The following is a 23,676-nucleotide window of genomic DNA, read 5'->3' as shown; positions in this document are numbered from 1 at the left end:
TTGTACTATAAGCACTAGGGTTAAGCATGCTAGCTTTGCTATCAATAACTTCTAAAAAAAAATCATAAAAAAGGGAGAACCCCTCAGTATGGAGCCACAAGGACTGCACCAGGTGTATTTAGAGGTTAAGGGTGATCATACCATTTCCTTACTTGTAGGATAGACATGAATGTAGCTGTTTAGTGTGACTTAACACTTAACCAAGTTCAAGGAAACCTCAAACCCTTCTGTAAAGGCAAACTTTATGTGCAAGCAAATTGTAAGAAGCAGCATTATTGTTTAGTTTGATAGTTTAGGGGAATTTAAGCAAAATAATTTCACTCAGTCTCATAATTTTATATTTACCAGTTTGTTTCCCTGCATGTTAAAGACTGTGTGCCCACTCTGATTGGCCTCCACAGTATCCCACCTCTGCTTCTTTACTTGGCTCTGCGATGAGTTCATCTATATTTTGAGTCTGCCCGTCAGCCCTGCCCGCCTGTCAGTCAGTATGATTGACAGCTGCTCTCAGGCCAGCATTTATGCAGCACAAGTCTTGTTAGCCAGTCTCTCCTCTTCAGGTGAAGGCCAGGGAGTAATAGAGAATAGAAATGCAGATTAGAACAGGGAACTTTTTACACATCAGCATCTGATTTAGAGTCAATTCTATGCATAAATACATGATGGGCTGCAGGATTCACAGACAAGGGTAAATAAGCTCACCTTTATTCACACACACCCCTCCCCTTGCTGCACACAACAGCTCACACACTCACACACACACTCACTGGCCTCAGTGTCATTTCTATTTCTCAGCAATCTGCCCACTGAGGCAGTGAGTCTGTCTCAGCTGAGCGCTCGGGCCTTTTTAGAGAATTACTGCATGGTTATCAAAGGCATTTAGATTAACCCTGGTCACTGTCTTTGACCCACCTCCTCTTCTGTCTCCTCCTCCTCTCCCCAGTTTCTGCATGCTGTCGCTCTCTCTAATAACATTTTGACATTAGGATCCCTCACAAATGCCTCTTAAATCCCCCACCCTCCCCACGCCACCCCAAACCTCTTCCGACCGCTGTCCGTGTGTGCGGCGGGGTGGCTCAGGCTGATAACTTTTCATTCATAATTAGCAGTCAGCGAATGGGGCTGCGTTGGGGGGAAATTGAACTGTCAGCGGCGGGGCGCAGGGCGTTTGACCCCATCACGCCCAGAGGGGGCCATCATAATTTGTTCATTTGGTGTCCATCAGGCGAGCGCCAGCTCATCCCCTCCTTCTCGCTCGTCTCCCTCCTCACCCCTCTGACCTCCCCGTAGTGGGCGCTCTGGGTTCACGTCTAATTATGAATCGGCAGAAAGACCTCGAGCGCCACGAATATAGCAGCTCCTGCCCTCCAAACCTCCTGCTGCCACTCAAACTGCAGAGATTGCTTCTTAAATAGGAATAAATACCCACAAGGAAATGGTCAGTCTGTGCAGGGGCCTGAGCAGCGAGCTGGTTGTTTGGGCGAATGTTTGTGTTTTAATGCAGCTGTTGGCAGTTTAGTGGCTATAAATATGCATATTTGTCTCAGACTTTTCATCTGTTGCCTCCTTTTATGGCACATGCGTTTGCCTTTTTCAGAAATGTAGATCATATGTGAGATTCACTATAAACGTGTCTCAACAAACCACTTAGCTGTTTGATTGCTGCAAGCAAGCACTTAAATTGAGGTCTTAACCCCGTATATCTGAAATTTATAAACATAATTATGAGGCCATATCTGCGTACGCATAATTAAATTGCTGTTACTGCGCCGCTTATTTCTGATGATGAAAGAAATGTGTTAAAGTGACATCATTGTATTATCTGGTTGTTCCATTACAAATGAAAAGTACATTAAGCGTATTATATTCTTTTTTTTTTTTTCTTTTGGGTTTTTCTTTAAGAAATTAGCATAAATTCCTGAAATATAGACCTAAAATAAAGATTTTCTTCCATATTGTGTTGCCACTGTTTTTGAATACATACCATAGTTTTTTTTTTTTCTAGTTTTAAGTTAATGGTGATGACAATTTAGAGAAGCTCAGACATCCATCATGCAATTCACATGCAATCATGTCCTTATATTCTTTGAGAAATGTAAGAATTAGACCTTTGAGCCTTGAGTGTTGTATGTCCATAATGAAATGAGTATATATCTGCAACTACAAGGTCTTTTGAATACTTTTAGAATCATAGTAAACTTTATCAGCAATATCTGTACATGTGTTACTGGTGTAGCGATTAGTCTCTTAGGCGATTTTCTTCAATATGGCCGTTTTGGAACAATCTGTTCTCACTGTTCCCAATTGGGGGGACCTCAAGTTTTAAAAAGATTAATATCTAATCTATTGTGGCTATAAATGATGCACAGTTATGGGCCTTTGGTAAGTTTAAATTGCTGTATTTGATTTTGTGTTCAGCTAAAAGAAGGAATGAATTAGCAAACAGTTAAATAATATACAGTTTCTTTTAGTTTATAGCACATTTCATGTACAGAATAAGTCAGTGGTTTACACAAGACAATAAAAGCATTACAGCACGTGCAAAAGAAACATGAAATAAAAAAATTAAAACAAATGAGAATAAAAGAAATTAGATAGGACCAAACATATGATAAAAACAAAATACTACAAATTTTTTGTCCTTAGTCAAATTAAGGAAATTGCTTGAATTCATCGTCTAAAGGTATTGTAATTTAAATATCTATTAAAGAAAAATTGAGATTGGCATTAAATATTCTTCAGATCAAATTAACATGCTGATGTTTTTAATCAATAAATAACCATTAAATGCAGCTTTAGTTAAATGAATGTCATACTTGTAAAACTAGATGAAGGACACAAACTCCTGAATAACAGCCCTCTATTATTGCTAATGTTCTTAAATGGAAAATTTTAAAATTAATCATTTTAGAATATCTAATTTACTGACAAATTGGCATAAATTAACTAACCTCTGTCTGTATGCACTGGAGAGGCTTCTTGTCACATTGAAGTAGTTTTAGGTGGCTGTGGTAACATTTATTTAATTTACTTTACAGTCAAGGTCTTTGTGACGTCCCCCAATTAATTGTCATCTTCTGACTGAAGGGAACAATTAGGGCTTAAAGTCAAACACATGTCCCTTATCTTAGTCCTCCCAACTCTTGTTGAGCATAATGAAATCCTGTCGTTCGTATCTGAAGCAGACGGTGTCTGAAAAACAGAAATGGATTTTCAATATATGCCCATGAATCTCTGTGCAGCTCACACCTCTTTCTTTTAAATTGGCCTTCTTATGCTCACAGCACAAGGCTGCCCGGCTCCTGTTAGCCCCCTTTTGAATATGTCAGCGGGATTTTCAGGTCATTTGCCAGAGAGGATGGTGGGAACGTTGCGTCCGGGCTCTGAAGGTGACTGGTGCCTGTGTCATCCATCACAGAAGCTTCCTTTAAGTTGATGCATAATAGAGCCTCTCAATCAACTTCCTCGCTTATTGTCACCTCCCTCCTTCCTGTCCAGGGTGAAGACTGTGAGCCAAAGAGAGAGGGGAAAAAAAACATAAAGGCAGACTGACAGAGAAGTCAAGGTTACATCCCTCCTCTCCTCTTATTTACACTTGAGGTGTTAAGGGATTGCTCTGCGTAGCAGGACAACAGAGGATGGAAGGGTGAAGGGGGTATGTGTGGGCACTAGTGTCAGGCTTTAACTGTCCACTGTGTCAAATTGGTGATAATAAGTAGCTTGAAGCCCTGTCCTGTCGTGCCGCCTGCTCAGGGCGAAGCGACAGAAAGGACCTTGAAGCAGGATGTCTCTGTCAGGGAGGTAAATCTCTGTTGTGATGGGGTGGCAAACATTACAGCAAGCTTTATCGACACCGACTGCTGTGACACATCCAAAAGTGGCCCAATAAATTTGCAGGCTGGCAGTGGCGTGACGGGCACTTGTGAGGGCGCAGCGGCGTTACAACACAGCAACAAATGTTTGTTTGACCTCCTTTACAGACACATGGATGGTCTGGTCACAGGACATAATACTTGTCTGTCAAGGGGAGGGGTAGATTGTGCTGTTTATTCTAATAATAGTGGGTTTACATCCTTCTGACACTGATGCTGATGTGATTCTCAAACAAGCCTTACAAATACAGTTCTTAGGAGTTTAAGTTAAAACTGCACTAGTTGGAGGCTACCTAAAGCCGTCCAATTTATTTATTTTTCTTTTTTAAAGAATAAAACTCAGTTTAATTTTATTGGATTATAAATTCATTTTGAATGAGTCCTTTAATTTTTATTTTTTTTATTTATTTTTTTTTTTTGCAGAACTGTGGTTTCTTTAACTAATTAGCCTCAATGTTAACAATACCCTATCACCACCAGTAATGGCGTTGGGTTCTCCTGATCAGTCTGCCGGTCTGAAGTGAACACATTAAGAGTAATTTTAGCTGCTCATATGTGTCAAACTGATTGGCCATCCAGTCCATTTGTCCTGCGAAGCCAGAGTACATTTGCACAGAGTTCAGCTTTGTATAAACAATGTGCTCTGACAGCATCATGTCCACATCTTTACTCTGTTTCTTCATATCATATATCGTTAGTCATATTCATTTTTATTTATATATATATATATAGAAAGGTCAAGACAGGAGGACTTTTGACTTTTATTGAAGGCTAAAGAATCTTCTTCAAGTTGTTTTTCTTTCTCTGATGCATTTATTTTTACTTTGAATTATACAAAGACAACTGGTGTGTGTCTGACTTTTATGCACATTATGTGACAATTTCCATATTTGACAACACCATGCTTATGCTGTGTTGTGTTTTATTGTGTGCGCCACGCCATCTCATCTCCTTAATGAGAGCTGACAGTTGCCAGCATCGAAATCTCAGCATCACCAAGTGTAAACGGTGTTCGCCTACGTAACAAGATGTTAATTTTTAGGATAAGAAAATACAACGCCAGCTTCATCTCCTTTCTTTTCACTCTCAAAGGTAATGCAATTTCCTGCCTCTGAAAGGTAAAAGCCCCCCTTTTAAACAGTGGGCGAGTGGCAGCTTTTGCCCAGGCAGGCACTTGTGTTTCTATTCATTACAGGCTGTTTTCATTCAGCCTGTTTTGCCTGAGCATCCTTCCCATTTCCATCTATCTCTGCTGATTGAGTATGTTTCTTAATGCACTTCTCTTTACTCTACGGAGTTAATGAAGGAAGCGCTGGGGTGGGTCCCACTTCACCTAAAAGTGGTGCGTTCTGGCTGCTGATTGGATGAATTCAATTGTATGAATATAGGTGATGTGAAGACTGGAGATACTTGTAATAATCTGGTCTCTCATGTGGATGCATTTGCACTATAATGCACAGTGTCCCAGGGTATTGTGTCTATCCAGGAAGCTTCAGGCATGTTCTGTATGTGCTGTTTTTTTTAATTCATCCCCTCTGCTGTATCCTGCAGGGATTAGTTGATGTATAAAAGATGAATGTGGCATGATCTATATGTCAGCACAGTTTGTTTTCCTAGAACTACACAAAGTCACACTTTTCAGTGGAATATCTCTTTGTTTAATTTGTTTTTATAGGTCAACACTTCACCTTTTGGCCCTGTGAAAACATATGAGTTGCTGCACCATATGACAGGAAAAGGATTGTCTGCCAAGTACCACTTTCCCAGGCAGCCATGTTTGTACCAGCCTAGTATGGTTGCAGTACAGATCATACTGACCAACAACTCAGACCACACCCTGGAGGAGATCCATATAGGAGACCGAAGCCCAGCAAGCCTCAACATCCACTGCTTTAACACCATTGGTAAGTGTGCGTTCATCACATGTACGATACTCTGTTGACTGTCAATGAAAACTAGGTAATTAGTTGGAAATGTATATTCTGTTTGGTAAAAACTCCTCAGGTAAATGTAGCAGTGCTATAAATAAGGTTTTTGCAATAGTTTATTATCCAAAGTGTGAAATTAAATTATAACGTTTGAGAAAATAAGCAGTGATTAAATAAGGTTATTTTGTAAAAAAAAAAAAAAAAAAAAAAGAAAAAAAATTTTCTTTTCCTTTTACAGTTTTTTTTGCATCTATTTCTTTAACAGAGATGCAGCCACTACAACAAGCAGATTAAAATCTTTCCCTGTTGTGTTTAGTGGTTTGTATCGGAAAACATCATAAACAACATAAAATATATACTAACAACATGGATGAATATAACATTATTGTAAATCCTACATCATAAATCTCTGGTCATCAGGTTATTTTACTCAATATAGCAGGAAAGAGTATGTTTCTCCGTTTGTTGTGGTCGATTTCATGTGAAACATGATCAGTAGATGTGTTTTTTCTGAAAGAAAAGTGAGTTCTGTAGCATCCTCAGTGATAATTAGCATGTACACCTGGGTGTTGTGTTCCTATTGATGCAGAGCTGAGCTGGAGATGGTTAAACCCACGTTTGCTGCAGTCATTTAAAATGGGAATGAATGCCGGGGAAACACTTAGAGCCAGATGTTTCTGTGAAAGGTGAATATGTGTTAAGAAGAATTCCTAAAGAGGATTAGTTACTGTGAGTTTCACAGAGTTTGGATCAGATTTGTTTGGGTTTTTTTCTGTATTATTGAATAAGCTCAACGGCCTACAAAAGCAGCTCGTATTGCAGCACTTTGTTGTACATGGGCTGTGAGGTTTGAAATCAACTTTTGTAAATGGGGAACAATGTTAGATTATATAGAGAGGAAAAAAAGGATATATCATGGATCAGGATAAAACATTTAGTGGTAGAATAATCCATTAAGGCATATTGCTTAGGACAGTTGTTTAGATAAGCAAAATAAGCATGTTCTAATTAAATACTGATTGAATGTGTACTTAAAGCTGTGTCCAAATGTGCACCCTACTCCCTACATAGTGCCCTATATAGGGGTCACGCTATTTTGTAGGGGTGACTGAATGTCCAGAGAGAAGAAAGTAGGGCACTCAAAATTACCCACAATGCATCTTGAAAAGTAGTGAGCATCGATGGTCACTAGACTGGTTAATATAGACCACACGAATCTCAACATGATGCAAGGAGGCGAAAAAACATTTTTTTTGAATAGATATAGGCAGCTTTGTGTCCGAATCGCCAAAAGAATGAGTGCCCTATGTAGTATGCTACATAGTGCAGCCCTATGTAGTGAACGAAGGGTTGGGGAGTAGGGTGGACATTCGGATACAACCTTAGTGTATCCTGTAATCAATTTTTTTTCCAAACTGTGTAATTACCTTTATTCTATAAAGCTGAAAATGTATATATTTAAACAGGATTTATACTAAATTAACAATTTTCACGCTTTTCTGTATGTTTACGTTATGTTTCATCAAACTAAATCAAACATTTCAAGTGTGAAAAATTTTAAGACCGGTTGAATAAAAATTCTGGCATTTTAACAGGCAAACCACAAGAGTTTTAGTTTTAAAATCAGATTTATTGTCATACAACCCATTTTATTTATTTGATTCTTTGTCCCGTGAGTTTGAGGTCACCCTTGTTCCTTCACAGTGGCTTTTTGAGATGTCTGCATCTGTTATTATTTGTCCAGACAGATATTAAATCATCCTCAAGTTATCAGAAACCTCTAAGCCTATTTGCTCTCAGTTCAACAAATAGCTCTGTCCCATTTCCCCACCCTGAAAACAGCCAATATTACTTCTTCTAATCCCTGCTCTTTAATATCGATCAGGACCAACACACAAGCACCATCTCCATATTTCTTCACACCCTGTGTATGATTCTGTACTCTGTAAAGTGAATGAACGGCCCTCCTAAAAAATTTTCATTTCATGTGTGCATGAAACACACACAGACAGACAGAAGTGGTGTGCGATGGAGCATGTTAAAACTGTCAATTGCAGGGGATTGATTGGGCATTGAAGGAACTCAAGCAGCCAAACAGTGGGTAATTTGGATCGATTGAGACGGGCTACTGTGAGCTGGCGGCTGGATTTAGTTTGGATAAGTTGCAGGGGATGAATACAGACAAAGCTTTATGTAGTGCTGTTTTGTGTTTGTTGGGTGAAGGGTAATACATGACAGTTTGTATTTAGTAAAAACAAAAAATGCTCTTTGACTTAAAGGTACATTACTTTCTGCGGCTGCTTAGTTTTGTGTGAAAAAGGGCTGATGTGTAGCGTAACAGGTTAAAATGTAGTATTTTTTTATTTACTTAAGTAATTTAATTCAAATACTTAAGTGTTTACTTTTTAGTCATGTGGAAGTCATATTATTAATCATTTCTTTTTCAACAGATAACATCGCTAACAACTAGCTTTAACAAAATAGAATTGTTTTCAATTTGAACTGAAGCCACAAAATGATCAGTTTGATTGATTTCCTGCCTTATGTTCAGTCAGTAGGCGGTTATAACAGTCTGCAATATAGCTGAGGATGTTGCTGACATTATATGTGTCCTTACAGCAAAGCGACGAGCTCATTCATACAAACGAAGTCTCTGGGTCTGATAAATAAAGCCAACGTGGAAGTGCTAAAAACTGTAGTTCCTCCACTGGCCAGTAGAGGTCACCTCACAGACTTTAACATTCAAGTTTCAAAATATGTTTTAGACTTAAACAACAGGAAGCCCTTACTTCTGTGATCCTAATCCAAATTAATCTATTTTATCTGAGATTCATGAGCTGCTTGAAAAGCTGCGACTTAGATTTCTTTTGGCTGGGGTTGCTGCAGCGTGACAACGTAGTTTCCTAAGGTTTTATATTACCCTTTTTAAATGATCAAGATAATCACACAGATTAAATTAAATAAATGTTCTATGTTATTGACAAGCCACAAAGAATAAATGTCCCTAGTAAAAATCATGCTACCACATGCTAATATCAGGCTTTTGTGTTCAGTTGGAAAGTTTAATTGGGATTTGGTCCTGAGTCTGCACAACACAGAACATAACACATACTGTAGGTCCACATGTTAATTTACAGTGAGGAAGTTGCATTTATTAATGGGCAAAATTCATTTTTTTTTTTACAGAAACTGATCCTCTTAAACAGAAAGCAACAGCTATCAAGAAGAGTCAAAACTGTACTCCACTGGGGATAAAAAAAAATATTACTACTGAGAAAGGATTTAACCGCCATGTTTTAGCAGGTGTACCAGGGTTTGACAAACTTGTTTAAATACATGGTATCTAGTTAAAATCAGTATTTCAGCCATTTACACTTTAAGGTTGACACTTTTGTAAAGTTAAAGATGAGACTGTAGGCGTTGCAGTCAGTAAAAATGCTGTTACCTCTAATTCTTAGTCAGATTTTGATAGTGAAATAGCAAATTCCAGGATTTAAAATAGTCTTTTACAAACAGTTAATTCATGATCATTGGTTATGTATCGTTTAGGACAGGACAGAGCAACAACAAGACAGATACGTATGCAGTACAACTCATACATTTGGACCCATCTAGTTATTGTGAATGGATATTTGTGTAGATTTTGTATTGATGTAATTTACAGCTTTACTGCACTTATTTGCCATAAACAGTCGGACGTTACGCATAATCACACACTATTACTACTATTACAAAGATTGTAATACCAAAAGAAGGATATGCTTTACAATTCTGTGTGCATGGGCATCCTTAGTTCCCATAATTATTCAGAAGAAAAGCAACCTCAGGTTACATGTTTGTCTAATGATTTGGATCAGCAGAGACGGAAAATAAAGGTAAACCTAGAGACAGAGAGCCTGGTAGAAGTGGTGAAAGCTGGATTAGAAGTGAGTCCTTGATGGCTGTGTTTTCAGAGGGTTTTCTCTGGAGTCTTTGCTTTCCTATTCTATCGGTGGAAAGGTTATCTAGTAAAACAGATCTTCTCTGTGGAGAGAGAAACACGTGCCAACTGGGGAGGCATGGAGGATGTTTCTGTCTCTCTGTTCCTCTCACTGTAAACCTCCTCCTCTAACATCCAACTGTCCAGACTCTCTCTGTTTAGCATCTTTTGTTTTGCTTAACTGTCTTCCAGCTTGCTTTTTATCTGCTCTCTCTTTCACTCCATCTTGATTCTGATGGCAGTTTTTGACAAGCCTGTTGTTTTGGAAATGTGCTAGTCCTTCATGTGCTTTTTTTTTTTCTTCTTCTTCTTTCACAGAGGCTAGAGTTGTGTGGAATGAGATTGAAGGATAGATTTCTCACACACGATGGCCTTGCTGTGTGATGTAGAAAACACAAGTGGTGTAGATGCTTGTATGTTCCACTCTGCTGCTATGCCCTCTCCTCCTCCACTTTGCTTCATCTTTCCCCACACTGCACACTTAGCCTTTGTCACTCACCTTTTTTTTTTTTCCTCTCCTCTCATTTTTCCTCTACTCTCAGAGCGGTTGGACCCGGGGGCTTCGGTGACAGTACCCATGGGTATTGACTTCAGCGACTCAACACAAGCAGCCAACTTTCAGTTGTGGTGAGACAACCTGACATCCAGTCATATTATATTTCTCTCAGACCTTCAGATGTACATCTCTTTCACCTCTGCTCCTCATCATCACCTCTACCTCCTCTCTTTTTGTCCTGCTCGTCTGTTCTTTGGTAATTTACCTTTTCCTACCTGCTCTGTGCCAGCACTCCCAGGTGAGACATCAGCCACAATTGATCCCAGTTCACTTGGATAACAATTATTCCTCCTCTAATCAGCCCCGGCCCAAATCAGCCCGCTGAATGCCATTGGCACCGCTGCTCAGCCGATCGATAACCTTATCAGAAAATCTGTTTGAGATGGGGGAATCAATCCGGCCCAGAATGCCATTCACAGAGCATGGTTTGCAAAGCAATCAAAGGAGAAACATTTCATACACAAACAAAGCAGAAACACACACAAGTGCACAAAACACACGATTCCTGACAGGCTGCTGTTAGTTTAGTTCAGTTTAAATTACAGAACTGAGAGTATTTCTTTTATTTTTTTCCTGATAAAGACCGCCGACTTTACTCTTTAGATTCGGCCATTTTTCATACAGATTTATAACCCTAATGGATTCATCATGCTGTTAAGCTGCTGAGAACGAATATAATATGTATCACCCATTCTGACCCGTGGTAATGTTTGCCTAATTCCTCTACTTGTCATTTTCAAAACACACAAGCGGTTTTAAACTTTGTTTTACATGGATTTAGACAACAGTACCATTAATAACCTGTGAGCTAAAAGTTCAACCTCAAAACTTCACTTTTTTTTTTCATTATAACTCAAATTTATACTTTCTTTACAGCTTGAGAAGCAAAATGTGTCCTGGTGGTTGGTAATTCTCAAGTTTTGTCTTCAGGGCTGTTTTTATAATTACAATACTTGCATTTCAGAATACTTTCAGGCATTTGGACACAAGTCAAACTTACATTGATGTTCAGAAATATCTGTGAATAACAAAAGTGCCACAATATATTTGATTTTAGTTATTTGTGTAGCATTGGATGGTACATCCACAAAACTCCTTGTAGAGTCAGAATCATGCTATACCCTCAGGTTGCTATTAGTTATAAGTTGTGATTGTGTAAAACATGCCTGACATGGATGTGCGAGTTGGAAATATTAAAGGCTAAATGCATGCACATCTGTAATGAAGCAAAATTTTACTTTGCATTAGCATAAATGCTCCCAGGAATATTTAGGGACGTCAATGATTACACCAGCGAGATCAGGGCATGGGACATTTTTAAAGGGACGTCAGAAAAGAAAGAAAAAGAAACCAGGTCACCCAAAGCTCTGCTGTCAGTGGGATGGGAAGGCATTCATTTTCTTTTAATATATTAATCATTTTTAAAAATGACTTTAAAGAATGGAAAAAGTGGTTCTGTGTATTTTTGTGCACAGTATGTTAATAAAGTAGGTTAAGTAAAAAATAATGATCAGATCATGTAGATTAAATTGTGCTGGAAAAAAAAAAGCAAATTAGCATGTTTGTGAACATTTTGGTGGTAAAATGTAACAAGAGCATTAATAAGGGTTCAACTTGACCAAACTGAATATTGAAATCTATTATATAGTTCTTAAAATATACACAGTATACACAGAAATGCCTACAAAACTTGGAATTCAGAATCCTTTGTAAACATATGAGCTCATTGTGATGCTTTAATACATTTACAGTAAGTATGTTTAAATGTTTACATCTTAGACAATATTGTTCACAACATCACCATGAAGTTATTTAATAAACAACCCATGGGGTGTTTATTCTTGTACAGATTGTATATTTCTGGTGACTTTAGTTAGAAATATCACCAATCTACATGTTCCAGCTAAATGAACAGACTGACAGGCGTTTTACTCTTCCTCATTGTTACACTTACAGTAATGTGCTGTTACACTGCTGTGTTTATGCATCCTTCGCGTTAAAGAGGAATATTCTTAAGAAAAAAAAATGCCACCTTTTAACCAGAACTGGAAGCAGAATCCAGATTTCTGTTTTGTTGTCTTGCCTTCTGATTTTATACCAGCTAATACTCATTCTGTATGATTGTGATGTTTTAATCTTTTTTTCCAGAAAACGTAAGTCCTGTAAAGCTAATTTGTGTGCCTATCTTTTAACGTGACTGTATGTGGTGTTAACTTGAGATGTTATTAGGTCCAACATAGTCGGATCGCAGCTTTTTATACAAGTTTTCATTCAGTTGCTGTCAGATGTTGACGAAAGAGCACCTCTGAGACTACTTATGTTACACTTGGGTTTTCTTTCTTCAGCACCAAAGAGGACCGGTTCAATGTGTCCATTCAGCCTGCTGTAGGTGAGCTCTTAAAGCCCAGTACCATGACTGAACCGGACTTCTGCAAGGAGCAAGGTGAGTTTAACTTTTCATAGTTTTGAAGGTGAAAACAGATCTTTGTTACAAGCCAACATAATTTGTGCTGTTTGTTGTCGTGAAGAACAAGAAATGGATTCACTTTTCTGCCTAAGGCTGGAGCTAGGTCTTACTAAATATCAGCCTATTCATGGGTTTGGTGCACTAAAAATGTCCTCCTGTAGAAGTGCTTGCTGTGGGGGGTTTAGAGAGCTGAGAGCATATTTATATCCAAGCCACCAGTGTGCTCTTAAGTGCCTCCTAAATGGTGCTTCTGCGTTAATTAATTTTCATCCACTGTTTGCTGTGTTGGACTAAATAAATCTGCACTCAGGCACAGAAAAGGGCTTTAAAACAGAAGAACAACTTGTTTTGCAGGACAATTTTCTCTCTAACAAATATCCTTTTACACATGCTTGTGGAGGGAAGTTAATCATTTCTTTCAGGTAATAGGTTTTTATTATATTTCATGTTAGGACTATTTTTTATTTCTACCTAAATTGTACACATTTATCTCTGTTCTGTATTTTAAATCCTTGCACATTAAGTGCACAAGACTTCTCCATTTCCATTTCAATTGTTTTGCTTCTCTACACACATCAAGTTTATGGGCTTTTTGATTCTGTTTTCCTGCCAGTAGTGGTGCAACTATATCATTAGTTCTGGACAAATGTGTTAAATATTCTTCAGCAATGGCGTTAACCATGTTTTTTGTTAGCTTTATTAGATGGTTAAACATTTTACATTTCCTCAGGAAAACTTTTGGGCATGAATGAGACCTCTGCAACCGTCACCATGGCGACAGCCAACGCTTCCAGCCAGGCCATTAACAAGCAGATCCTGTCTGTCGCTAACGTAGGTGTGGTTTCATCCAGCCAGAGCAACTTCCACAGGTGAGATATCTGCAGCCCACTGGACCTGCAAGCAGATCCACACATATAATGTCTTATACAAGCACTGTGATGTAGATATTGTATGTTTTTAGATTTCAAGATCAAGTTAGTAAAGGATGATCACAAGCCAGACATAAAAGAGAAATAAAAAAAAAGTTGTCTGCGGACCTCAACAACCAGTTTTGATATAAATCAGGCTGAAAAAGCCATCATTAAAGAATTAAAGGGCCAGCAGTCCATGGTTGGCTTGTTTTAAGAGGGAAAATTCAAAATAACTGTGTCCACCCTCTGAACCGGACGGCCAATGAAAGTCTGCAAGGCCACAAAGAAACCAGAGCAACTTGTAAGCAGCTAAAAACTTCACTCACTAGTTAATGATCATAAATTAAAACATTACACACCAATAATGTGGCAAAATTACAGAGCTGAAAAAATATATCCACAGTTATTCCACTTTAAAAACCAGAAGGCTGCTGGAGAAAAGCTTTGGAGGAATAAACTAAAATGCCTCCAAGGTGATGTTTAGGTTTGGTCAAAAGTTACCAGACATGTGTAGTTACAGTTATTCCTGCATAAGATACTGAATGCAACAGTTCACACACTTTTCCTTCACACAAGTGTAATGCTGGAATTTTTCCTCAATAATGAAATTACTAACCTCTTTTGTTTCACACTTTCTAATATTAGATCTTCTGTGATGTCTAAGGTCATATTTATGAAGAAATTCTCAATCTATGATTCTAAAGAGATCTTTTAATTTGTAATAAAAATAACAATTCAACCTTATAAATATCTGTAATTTGTGATTCAAAAATATAACTTCTTTCGGACATTAACGTTTTATTTATTTGTATTTTTTATATAGAATAATGCTGCTAGTGTGTTAGAGATTTGATCTGACATGAACCATAAAAAATGTACATTTTTAATACATATTTAGACACTTTCTGAAAAATACTTCTTTACTTTCTGATGAAGAGTTTGATTAAAAGTTTAAAGCTGCTTTGTAAAATCTGTGCTAGTAGTAATATAATGATACAAGACAAAATAAAAAAAAACACATTCAAAGAAATCTTTAAAATTGTTCATTAACATCAATTAAAACAAGATAAAAAAGGCTAAAATGTAAAAACTAAGTATCACCACTCAGAGTTCGTATGTAATAGACAGGTGGGTCTTTAGCTTTGCTTTAAAAACCTCACTGCCACATACCTGCTGGGTGTCAAGAGGCAAATTGTTCCACAGCATCGGTTAACGTAAGGAAAACGTCTTTTTATAGACTTTGGGGACAGACAAAGACCAGAACTTAATGAATGCAATGTAAATCTAGGTATGTATGGCTTTACCAGGTCAGATAGGTATGATGGTGCAATGCCATTTACTATTTTATATGTGAACAGCAACATGTTCAAGTCTGCTCTCACCTGAGCAGGAAGTGAGGCACTGGAGGGATTTGAATATAACTGAAAACAGCTTTTCTGTCTCTTCTAAAAAATCCAAGTCAGTACAGACTCTGGCATCTTTATTGCAGAAAGATTTTGTCATCCAAACCTTTGGAAATGAGTTCAGATGTCTTACTTTGACTGAATTTCATGATTAATGCACAGATGAGAAAATGTGGTCCGTTTGTTCTTCCTGAGACAGTAAGACGAATGTTTCAGAGTGCGTGTGTCCATTAAAATTGCACCTTGGGTGGAGTTTTGTTAAAGAGTGTGTATCGGTAAAGTGTCTGTGTGTCCCGCCAGCATCACACAAACATGCCAGGGGAATGCCCTGAGAAGCCTGGCTGTGTAATTGGTGTACACAGAGTGTGCTAATGAGCTTCCTCCTCTGTCACGCACACCCGAACACCTGATAGATAATTACACCTCCCGCTCTCCCTCTGTTTCCTGCTCTGTCTCTCTTCTAATTCATCTCTGCACCTCCATCTGTCTCTCCCTCAGCACTGCTGTCTCTCTTTCACTTCCTCTTTGTCTTTCACTCCATCCCTCGGCACCATCTCCTCCTCTACTTCTTCTTACTGTTTGTTACCTGGCTGTCTTTCACTGTTCCTGAGCTTGTGATGATTTCTTTATGGACGTTGTCTAAGACGTTGCATAAATAAGGGACAAATAGGAAGTTGGATGGGGAAAAACGAGGGGGGAGATATTTGCACAAGGGCACAGAGAGCTGAAAGAGTGAGTGGAAATCAATGTTAGCCAGTGAGAGAGGCCTGCATCCAATACGCCCATACTTCATTCAGAATAACCAATAGCTCAAATGACTCCATGCTATCAATCTCTTTTCTCCCTCTGTGACGGCTCGAGTAGAAGACACTGTTCCAGCGTTACCCCGTAGTCTCACAATAATAAGGGCACTTTTCCGTTGTGTCCTTACGATGACCGGCTGGTCCATACTGTCTTTGGAGGTCCATTTGTTGGAGATGATGGAGTTCCTTATTCAGAAAAATCCTCAATAATCCTGGTTTGACAGGTTTCTCTTTGAGAAGTGGTCAGTAGTCATGCACAGCTCTGCTGATATGATCGTAGCTGTAAAATCTACCGTGTCTACCATGAAGCAGCGAGGTTCATGACAAACCTTAAAACACTTATACATCATTCTACATTGTCATCAGGTTGGGAAGTCTGGTTGCCACTGGTATATTTGTATAATCAAAGCTATTCTCTGTCTATCACTGGCAAGCTTAAAGGCAGTAATTGTTATCACTCCCAAGACTTGTTGCTCTAACGTTCCCTGATGTCTGCGCTGATGTTGGGAGAAGGTGTTTAACTGTGCTGCTTTCTCTGTGTGAAATCAGTTGCAGAAAGTTGGTTTCATTCAAAAAGCTGTAAATAATTTGGGCACAGGAAGCTGCAAGTTTATGGCTGACTGTAATTGCCCCAGTGTGACAAGTGATGATTAATGGTGATCTGATACTTTAATAACCAGTAGTTTTGATTTATACATTTGTTGGTGTCTCCAGGTTATTGTGTGATAAGTGTCTTTTGAGCTTGTTTTCACACCACGGTCTGCTCAGCTGTTTCTCTGCTACATGTGAGTTGCTGATCAGTTTTAGAGCCTCAGTGTTGAAGGTAACAGGCGGTAAATGTGTTTCTGCAATGGAGAAATGAGCTGTGTCCACTTTAATAGCACTGACTGCAGCTACCATTGTAAAAATAAGCATATACACCCAAATAATCAGCTGATCCAATAAGAAGCTGGTCAAAATTCAAATGTTAGTTGGTGTTAGTTTATTTTACAAGTTGAACAACTGTAATACGCTGATACAATTCTGTCTATCACAGACCTTTACTGATTGTAATTACTGGTCAGCCAATGCAGTTTGCAGGTCCTTGATGTAGTTCATGTTTTGTTGCAGAGCTGATTAATTAAAAATGCCAACAAGATCTATTCATTTTGCTAATTAATAATTAAAACAGCTCTAGAATTAAACTAACTAGTTTTTAATAGCTAAAAATCTATACATTTTTGAATGAGGCTACACAAAAAATCTAGAAAGCTTTTATGGACAGTTATGGTGTTAATTGATTAAAAAAAAGTAGCCCCTGTGGACACTGATTTGAGAGTTTGTTTGTCCATTCTTTTAATTATTGACAGCTTCTTTATGTTTACCTTTCATAACTTAAGGAGTTTTGTTTTGTTTTTGTTTTTTTTATTAACACTCTTTTTACATTCTCCTTTATTGGCCATGTCAACTTTATAGCTATGCTGGCAAAGATTTTATTTGTTGTTGTAGACCATTGTACAACAACAAATGCCACAGAAACCCAAAAGAAGTTGCAGGTTTTTATATTTCAGAAGCTGTGATGTGTCTGTTTTGCTTGATAACAGATAATAATTAACATTCTTCTTAGGGTTGCACACTAATGGCACCATTACTGGTGTATTGCTGCTGCATTTGCTTTGACTAGCACACACATGCACGTAGCAAAGTGATCGATCAGTTCGGATACACCCACTGAGAGCTTATTGTAGAGGTCACTCTGCATTATATGTGATGTGTGAGTTGACCATCCAGGTCTTTTTATTTCTTCTTCTTATCTACCTGAAAAATGCAATTTTTTTAATAATAGATTATGTTTCAAAATGAAGCTTTCATAGTGTTTAAGCTGACCACACACACTGAGGTATAGCTGAGTCTGGGAGTTACAGGTTTAGTTAAACAAAGCATCTGCACTCCCCTTGTTCACCAGCAGGGTGCAGCACTGCTTTTCCCAAACAGGCATCAAAGCCGAGCAGAGGTGAGGAGGAGGGAGATGCCACTGAAACACAGAAATTGATTGCTGGAAAGGAGGATGGCAATAAATCAAGCAGGAAAGCAAATGTAGAAAATGCTGTTCTAGTTTATGTCTAAACAGGCGGAATAGAATAAATGTGCTCTATTTTTCAGTCCGTTTGAAAGCAAATTTGATCAAATTTTGCATGCATTGCCAATCCCTCTGGTTAGAGCCTAATTTTCAAAAAAGAAAACTGAACTCTTTGATTTATAAGCTGTGCTTTCTCTTTAAATAAGGATATAATTAGATTATGTTTCTTAAAAAATCCAGAATTTCTCTGTTTGGTTCCTCTTCTGGATTTAATTGACCGTCATTTCTAACCTGACTAATAAAGCAATGATTTCCTCAGTAAAGATTTTTTGAGAAGACATCGTGATGACCAATGGGGTCACATGTTTAACTCCCTCCTCATCGCATCTCCTTCCTTTTTTTTCTGTTTGTCCTCTCCTGCCTTCTCCTCCATCTGCCCCGCTGCCCTTCAGTGTGGCGCTGTGGTTCATCCGTATGGCTGAGCTCTGGAGATGTGTGGTGGGTTCCTGGTTCTAATTGGGGCTAATAGCTTTGGCCATCTGCCTGGTCTGAGTCTGCTCGCTTGTGTTCAGCTCTGGTCTGTCCTGGCTGACCACTCAGCTGAAGGACACTCCTCCACTTGTCCACCTGGCCCAGAACCAGCAGCAAACAGCGGCACATCTGTGGCCACCCCACAGCTGGCTCAGGCTTATCTGTTTCTGATGGAAACATGCAATCTTTTTTCCCTGACTCATTTGCAGAGAATCATACAAGGCTTAGTGGTTTAGCTGTTTTGTTTCAGGGCTGAATCCTCTGCAGCCCATGTCTTCTCTGCATGCGGGTGGATGTAAGGGTGAACCTACTTTGTGTTTGCAGTGGCAGGGTGCAGGGGAGGCAGATGGCACACACAGGCTTTCCACACTGAGGAGAATCACAGATAATTGGAGAGTGATGCTTAGCCCTGCCCTGCCGATCGATGCCAATCCACCTGCTCTAAGTCCAGGGGTTATGCTTTGCTTTTCTTTCCATACACTGCAATTAATCCAGTGTTTAGCCCAGTATGTGAAGAGTGCAGAATACCAATGACCCGTTTAAGGCACGCTCAACCTTAGTCGCTCCCTTCTAGTCTTTTAACAATGCACTGATGTTGCATTAGATCCAGATGTGATCTGATTTTTGCACCTGAACGCAGCAAAAGGCATTTAATGCAAATATATTTACAAATCAAACACAATCAAAACACTTTATTTTACCTGCTCTTATTACCACACATGGACAAAATCACACAGCGTCGTCTCCTGAGACAGAATGAAAGCAGCCTCAGGGTGGTGTTAACTGGCTGAGTAAATGATAGATTTATATCCTAAATCCATTAGCAAAGCCACAGGGACCACATAGACACCTCAGGCTGCTGACAGAGGGGGCAATAGAGGGGCTAAGGGAACAAGACAAGCAGGTTTGTTTACATGTTATATTTGAAAAATAAACACTTAATGCTTTTTTTTGTAGTTTGAAGCAAAACTACAACACAGGGAAAAATAATGCCCAGTTATTTATTAAATGATCTGAATTTTGTCGAAGTCATAATTTTGGGGGGAAAAAATTCATCCTCTTTTTTTTTTTTTTTTTCAATGGCTTGTATTTCCTGCTTAAGTGGCTAATATTTTAATTAAGTCTGAGGAGGACTCTCTTTTTCCTCCCTGAGCGCTCCCTGATAAACTCCCTCTCTTCTGTTGACGGTAATTTAGCATTTCCCCAGAGACACACCCAGATACACAAGGTTGTGTGAGCCAGCACAGTTTCATTGTGTCCTCTCAGAGCCTCCCTCCTTCCTCTTCCTCATCTTTAATGTGTGCGCACTAATTGGTGGATGTGTTAGTCGCTCTTGTCACGCAGCAAGACGCGGCCGGCCTCTGAGGCTGCGCCTGTCCGCAGGCCGTCCTGTGGGGGCTCTTCACAGGCTTTAGTCAGGCCTAAGTGAGGCTCTTTGTGGGCTGTTTGACAGGCCTAAGCGGGCTCCCGCAGGGGGTCTTTGTTGCAGGGATGTAGTGCTAAATGGAGGCAGATGGCTGGGAGTTAGCCACGTGAGGGGGCCCAGCTCGGCTATGTCACCCTCAGAGAGGGTCACACTGGGTCATAGCCTCTGTCTGCCTCTTGTTAGCACTCTCAATGGGGACCATGTGCGCCCAGATTTGCCCCCAGTTTTCAGGAATGGTATCCAAGGAAACCAGTGACGGAGAATTCTCCCAATGGCCCAGAGGGAGCTGGTGGGACGGGGGCATCCCCCATACTGGTCCCAAGGCTCCCACGCACTCATAGACTCTCACAGTCCATAAAAACAGGCTGGATTCTGTTTGACTGGCATGAAGGGCGTGTTTCAGCTCTAATGACTCTTTAGTCAGCTGGGATAATAGACTGTCTGTTGCTCTGCTCACTATATTTCCTGCCGTGTCATTTTCCCTCTTTGTCTCTTTCTCTAATTCAAGGTAATTACAAGGTGTGAGGAGTTGAAAATTTTTTATCAGAAGAATTTATGGGTTTTAGGACTGTTTCTTTGTGTAGGCCTGTTTCGTGCCAACACATTTCTATCTGTTTTTATGTTTGAAAGGCTATATATATATGTATGTGTATATATATATATATGTATATATATGTGTGTATGTGTATAGTCGTCAACCAGAAACTATTATCATATCCAGCTGTTTTTTATTAGAAAAATTAAAGACATAATAAAACTGTTAAGAGGATTTGAGATTGTAAAGACATTGAACTATAATGCAGCATTCTGAATATGACCCAATTCAGTTCAGCTTTATTTGTACAGTACCTTTTCACAAGTCATGTAAAGGCACTTTACACAGTCCAATTTAATACAATTCATTGTAGTCCAATTAAATCCACATTAGTCCAATAACTGTGTTCATATAAACCAATTCAAATAAATTATTGCTCAACTAAGGTAACAAACAGATTGCATCACATCTTCTCTTTGATTTAGGCCCCCAACCTGAGCATGGACAGTCAACAGTGGGGAGGAAAAACCTGCCTGTATAGGAAGGAAAAACCTCCATTAGAACCAGAGTCATAAGGGTGGCCATCTACTTGGACTGGTTGGGGCTGGAGAGGAAAGAGGGATCAACAGCACTATACTTCTCTAAGGCAGGAATACCTGCTAAGAAAGGAAAGATAAACACAAATTATTGACAGTGAGAGAAATGGATGTCCCCAAGCAAAGTTTACAGACATACAGCAGCATAACTAAAGGGATGGCTAAGGATTGCTTAAGCTTTTGTTATGAAGAACTTTATATGGGATAAAAAAAATGGTAATATTAGAGGCTAATGTCTGTTTATGGCTTCTTTAGCACCTATGATACCCATCATCCTTTGCAGTAATAATCTGTCAAGAATATGCTGATAATTTTAAAAACAATGTGCTTATTTACTTTAGCCAAGGTGATGATGCAGCCCTTTCCCTGGTTTTTAATTTATATTGATGCAGCTATTTAAGAAAGAAAAACTCCCAAATTTCACACTGAAAACATGAAATAAAGCCATGTCTGGATTATTGTTGATGATTTAAGATATTTAGACTTGAAATCCAGATTAGGTGAATTGATCATTGAATGAATGACTTTCAAGCATCTCTGTCCAGAAACCAACTGTTGGATAAAGCCTCTCTTTAAGGTCATCTTGTCCCCAACACATCTGGTCTTTTTTTACCCATCGAAGCATTTCTTTTCACCTGCAGGTTTGCCGGGCAGACGGTCAGCAGCGGAGCTCTGGTTCTAGTTTCGCTGGAGCTGAGGGAGTCCTCCACCGCCCTGCTCACCATCAACACAGAAAAGAGTGTCATGGCGTCCATGCTGCTCCGAGACCTCAAACAAGCCCTCGCTCAGGCATAAAATCCTCCCGTCACTCCAGTTTGTGTTCCGATTATGAAGGGGAACAACACTTACCGAAGTTTTCATATATGATGTTTATGTTTTGGGAGAATTAGGACAATTCTTGCATGCTCATTGCACTTTTATACAAAAATCCAGAAGCTAAAGAAGCGTAGGGTGAACTGCTCACAGAGAATGAACTTGTTCAGTATATCTTATATGTATGGTTGGTTTTTGAAGACATTGTCCAGCACCATCATAATAAATGTGAAAATCTTCATGAAAGTGTTGAACCCCTTGGAGGCTTCACAGTAAATATTTAATAAGTGACACTCCTCTCATTGAGAATAAAATTATCCCACCAGTTTTTTTCTAGCCAGAGCAAAATGTGACACTACCCCACATAGCAAAACACACTGAACCTTTACTTAATTAAATATCTTCTTGCTAACGGCCTTGACTAAACATGACTATGTACAAACAGCTGTACGTACTTTTGGTGGGGAAATTACCTTTTTTTTTTTTTTTTTTTGCCCCACTATGAGTGCCAACATATCTGTCCCTTGTTAGTTTTTGATTAAATTCTTTATTGCCCAAAATAAGAGAGGCATGATTTTTACTCATCATCATTAAACTTTAAACCTTTCTGAAGCTTTAGCAATGCCAAACATTGATGTAGTTTTACATTCCAGCCCTTAAATGAGCCCCAATCATATTTGTCACAGTGCCTTAGACACAGAAATCATTCATTAGACTCATGTCTTTTTATCTGAATGCTACTTCTCATCAATAAAAATGTGACTTTAAAACTACAATGTCCTTGTTTTTCCTTTTGTGTTAGTAACATTCACCAGTTTGTCTAAAATCTCATCGTTATTTAAGAAAATGTGGCTTAAACACATAATCATTAATGTGAGCTCTACTAATTGGTCGACATCTTGTATCCTCATCACATCATGATTTTGATGAATCTGTCACCTTTCTGGTTGATGTATTCTTCTTCCTCTTCATCCATCTTCTGTTCCTGTAGAACAGGAGCAGCCAGGCAGCAGCTTGTGGTCCAGGTTAGGTCCCTGAGCAAATATCAGTTTTAAAAATATGAGGTTAATTCAGAAATTTATCTTTTTTTTTTTTTATTATACCAGTGTTTCATTAAAGTCAGTGGATGTAAGTGTATTTAATATGTATGTTGCTGACATTATGTGTGTGTGTGTATATGGGCGGTCTCTCATCCATCCAAGCTCGGGTTCTGGGAGCTTGAGGGTTCTGCACAGTATCTTTGCTGTGCCTAGGACCGCACTCTTCTGGACCGAGATGTCTGAGGTTTGTCCTGGGATCTGCTGTAGCCACTCTTCCAGTTTGGGCGTTACTGCCCCGAGTGCTCCGATGACCACGGGCACCACTGTTGCCTTCACTTTCCAGGCCTTCTCAAGTTCTTCTTTCAGGCCTTGGTATTTCTCCAGTTTCTCATGTTCTCTCATTTAATTTGATTTTGCGGACTGCATGCTGATGCAATCCCATTTTTAAGAACATTATCAGGTTTCTTTTGAATCTGTTCATTTTAATGTCAGCTTTTTTCAGTGCTTTTTTCAGGAAATTACCAACCCTAAACTGCATTTCGGTACCACTACACTAATTTATGCTCATTCATTCTGATTTTGATGTTTAGGTTAATTAATTTGCAATACATTTATTCTCAGATAAATATTTACTGTGCACCTAATGAGAATCATATGCAATCTGTTTCTGGACACTGATCAGCAGCTACATCAGAGTAACTTCAACAGAAACACCAGGACCTGAAGTTTCCCAGCCGAGCGTTACATTAAGAGATAA

General features: G+C 39.0%; 1 protein-coding gene across 4 annotated transcripts in view; it reads left to right on the top strand.

Annotated features, from left to right (window-relative positions):
• ap3b1a (adaptor related protein complex 3 subunit beta 1a) overlaps positions 1–22,655 on the top strand; it is a 69,115-nt gene extending 46,460 nt beyond the window's left edge. For all 4 annotated transcript variants that reach the window (XM_041970166.1, XM_041970168.1, XM_041970165.1 and 1 more), the window contains 5 exons: positions 5,548–5,776; positions 10,322–10,406; positions 12,681–12,778; positions 13,533–13,671; positions 21,708–22,655. In XM_041970166.1, coding sequence (XP_041826100.1) covers positions 5,548–5,776; positions 10,322–10,406; positions 12,681–12,778; positions 13,533–13,671; positions 21,708–21,861 — 705 coding nt within the window. In that variant the 3' untranslated portion in view covers positions 21,862–22,655. The remainder of the gene's footprint in view (positions 1–5,547; positions 5,777–10,321; positions 10,407–12,680; positions 12,779–13,532; positions 13,672–21,707) is intronic.
• The last annotated feature ends 1,021 nt before the right edge of the window (positions 22,656–23,676 follow it).

Source organism: Melanotaenia boesemani, chromosome 19 (assembly GCF_017639745.1).
Source record: "Melanotaenia boesemani isolate fMelBoe1 chromosome 19, fMelBoe1.pri, whole genome shotgun sequence".
NCBI lineage: Eukaryota > Metazoa > Chordata > Actinopteri > Atheriniformes > Melanotaeniidae > Melanotaenia > Melanotaenia boesemani.
The sequence above is the reverse complement of the archived record's forward strand: the minus strand, read 5'-3'. Positions and strand labels throughout refer to the sequence as shown.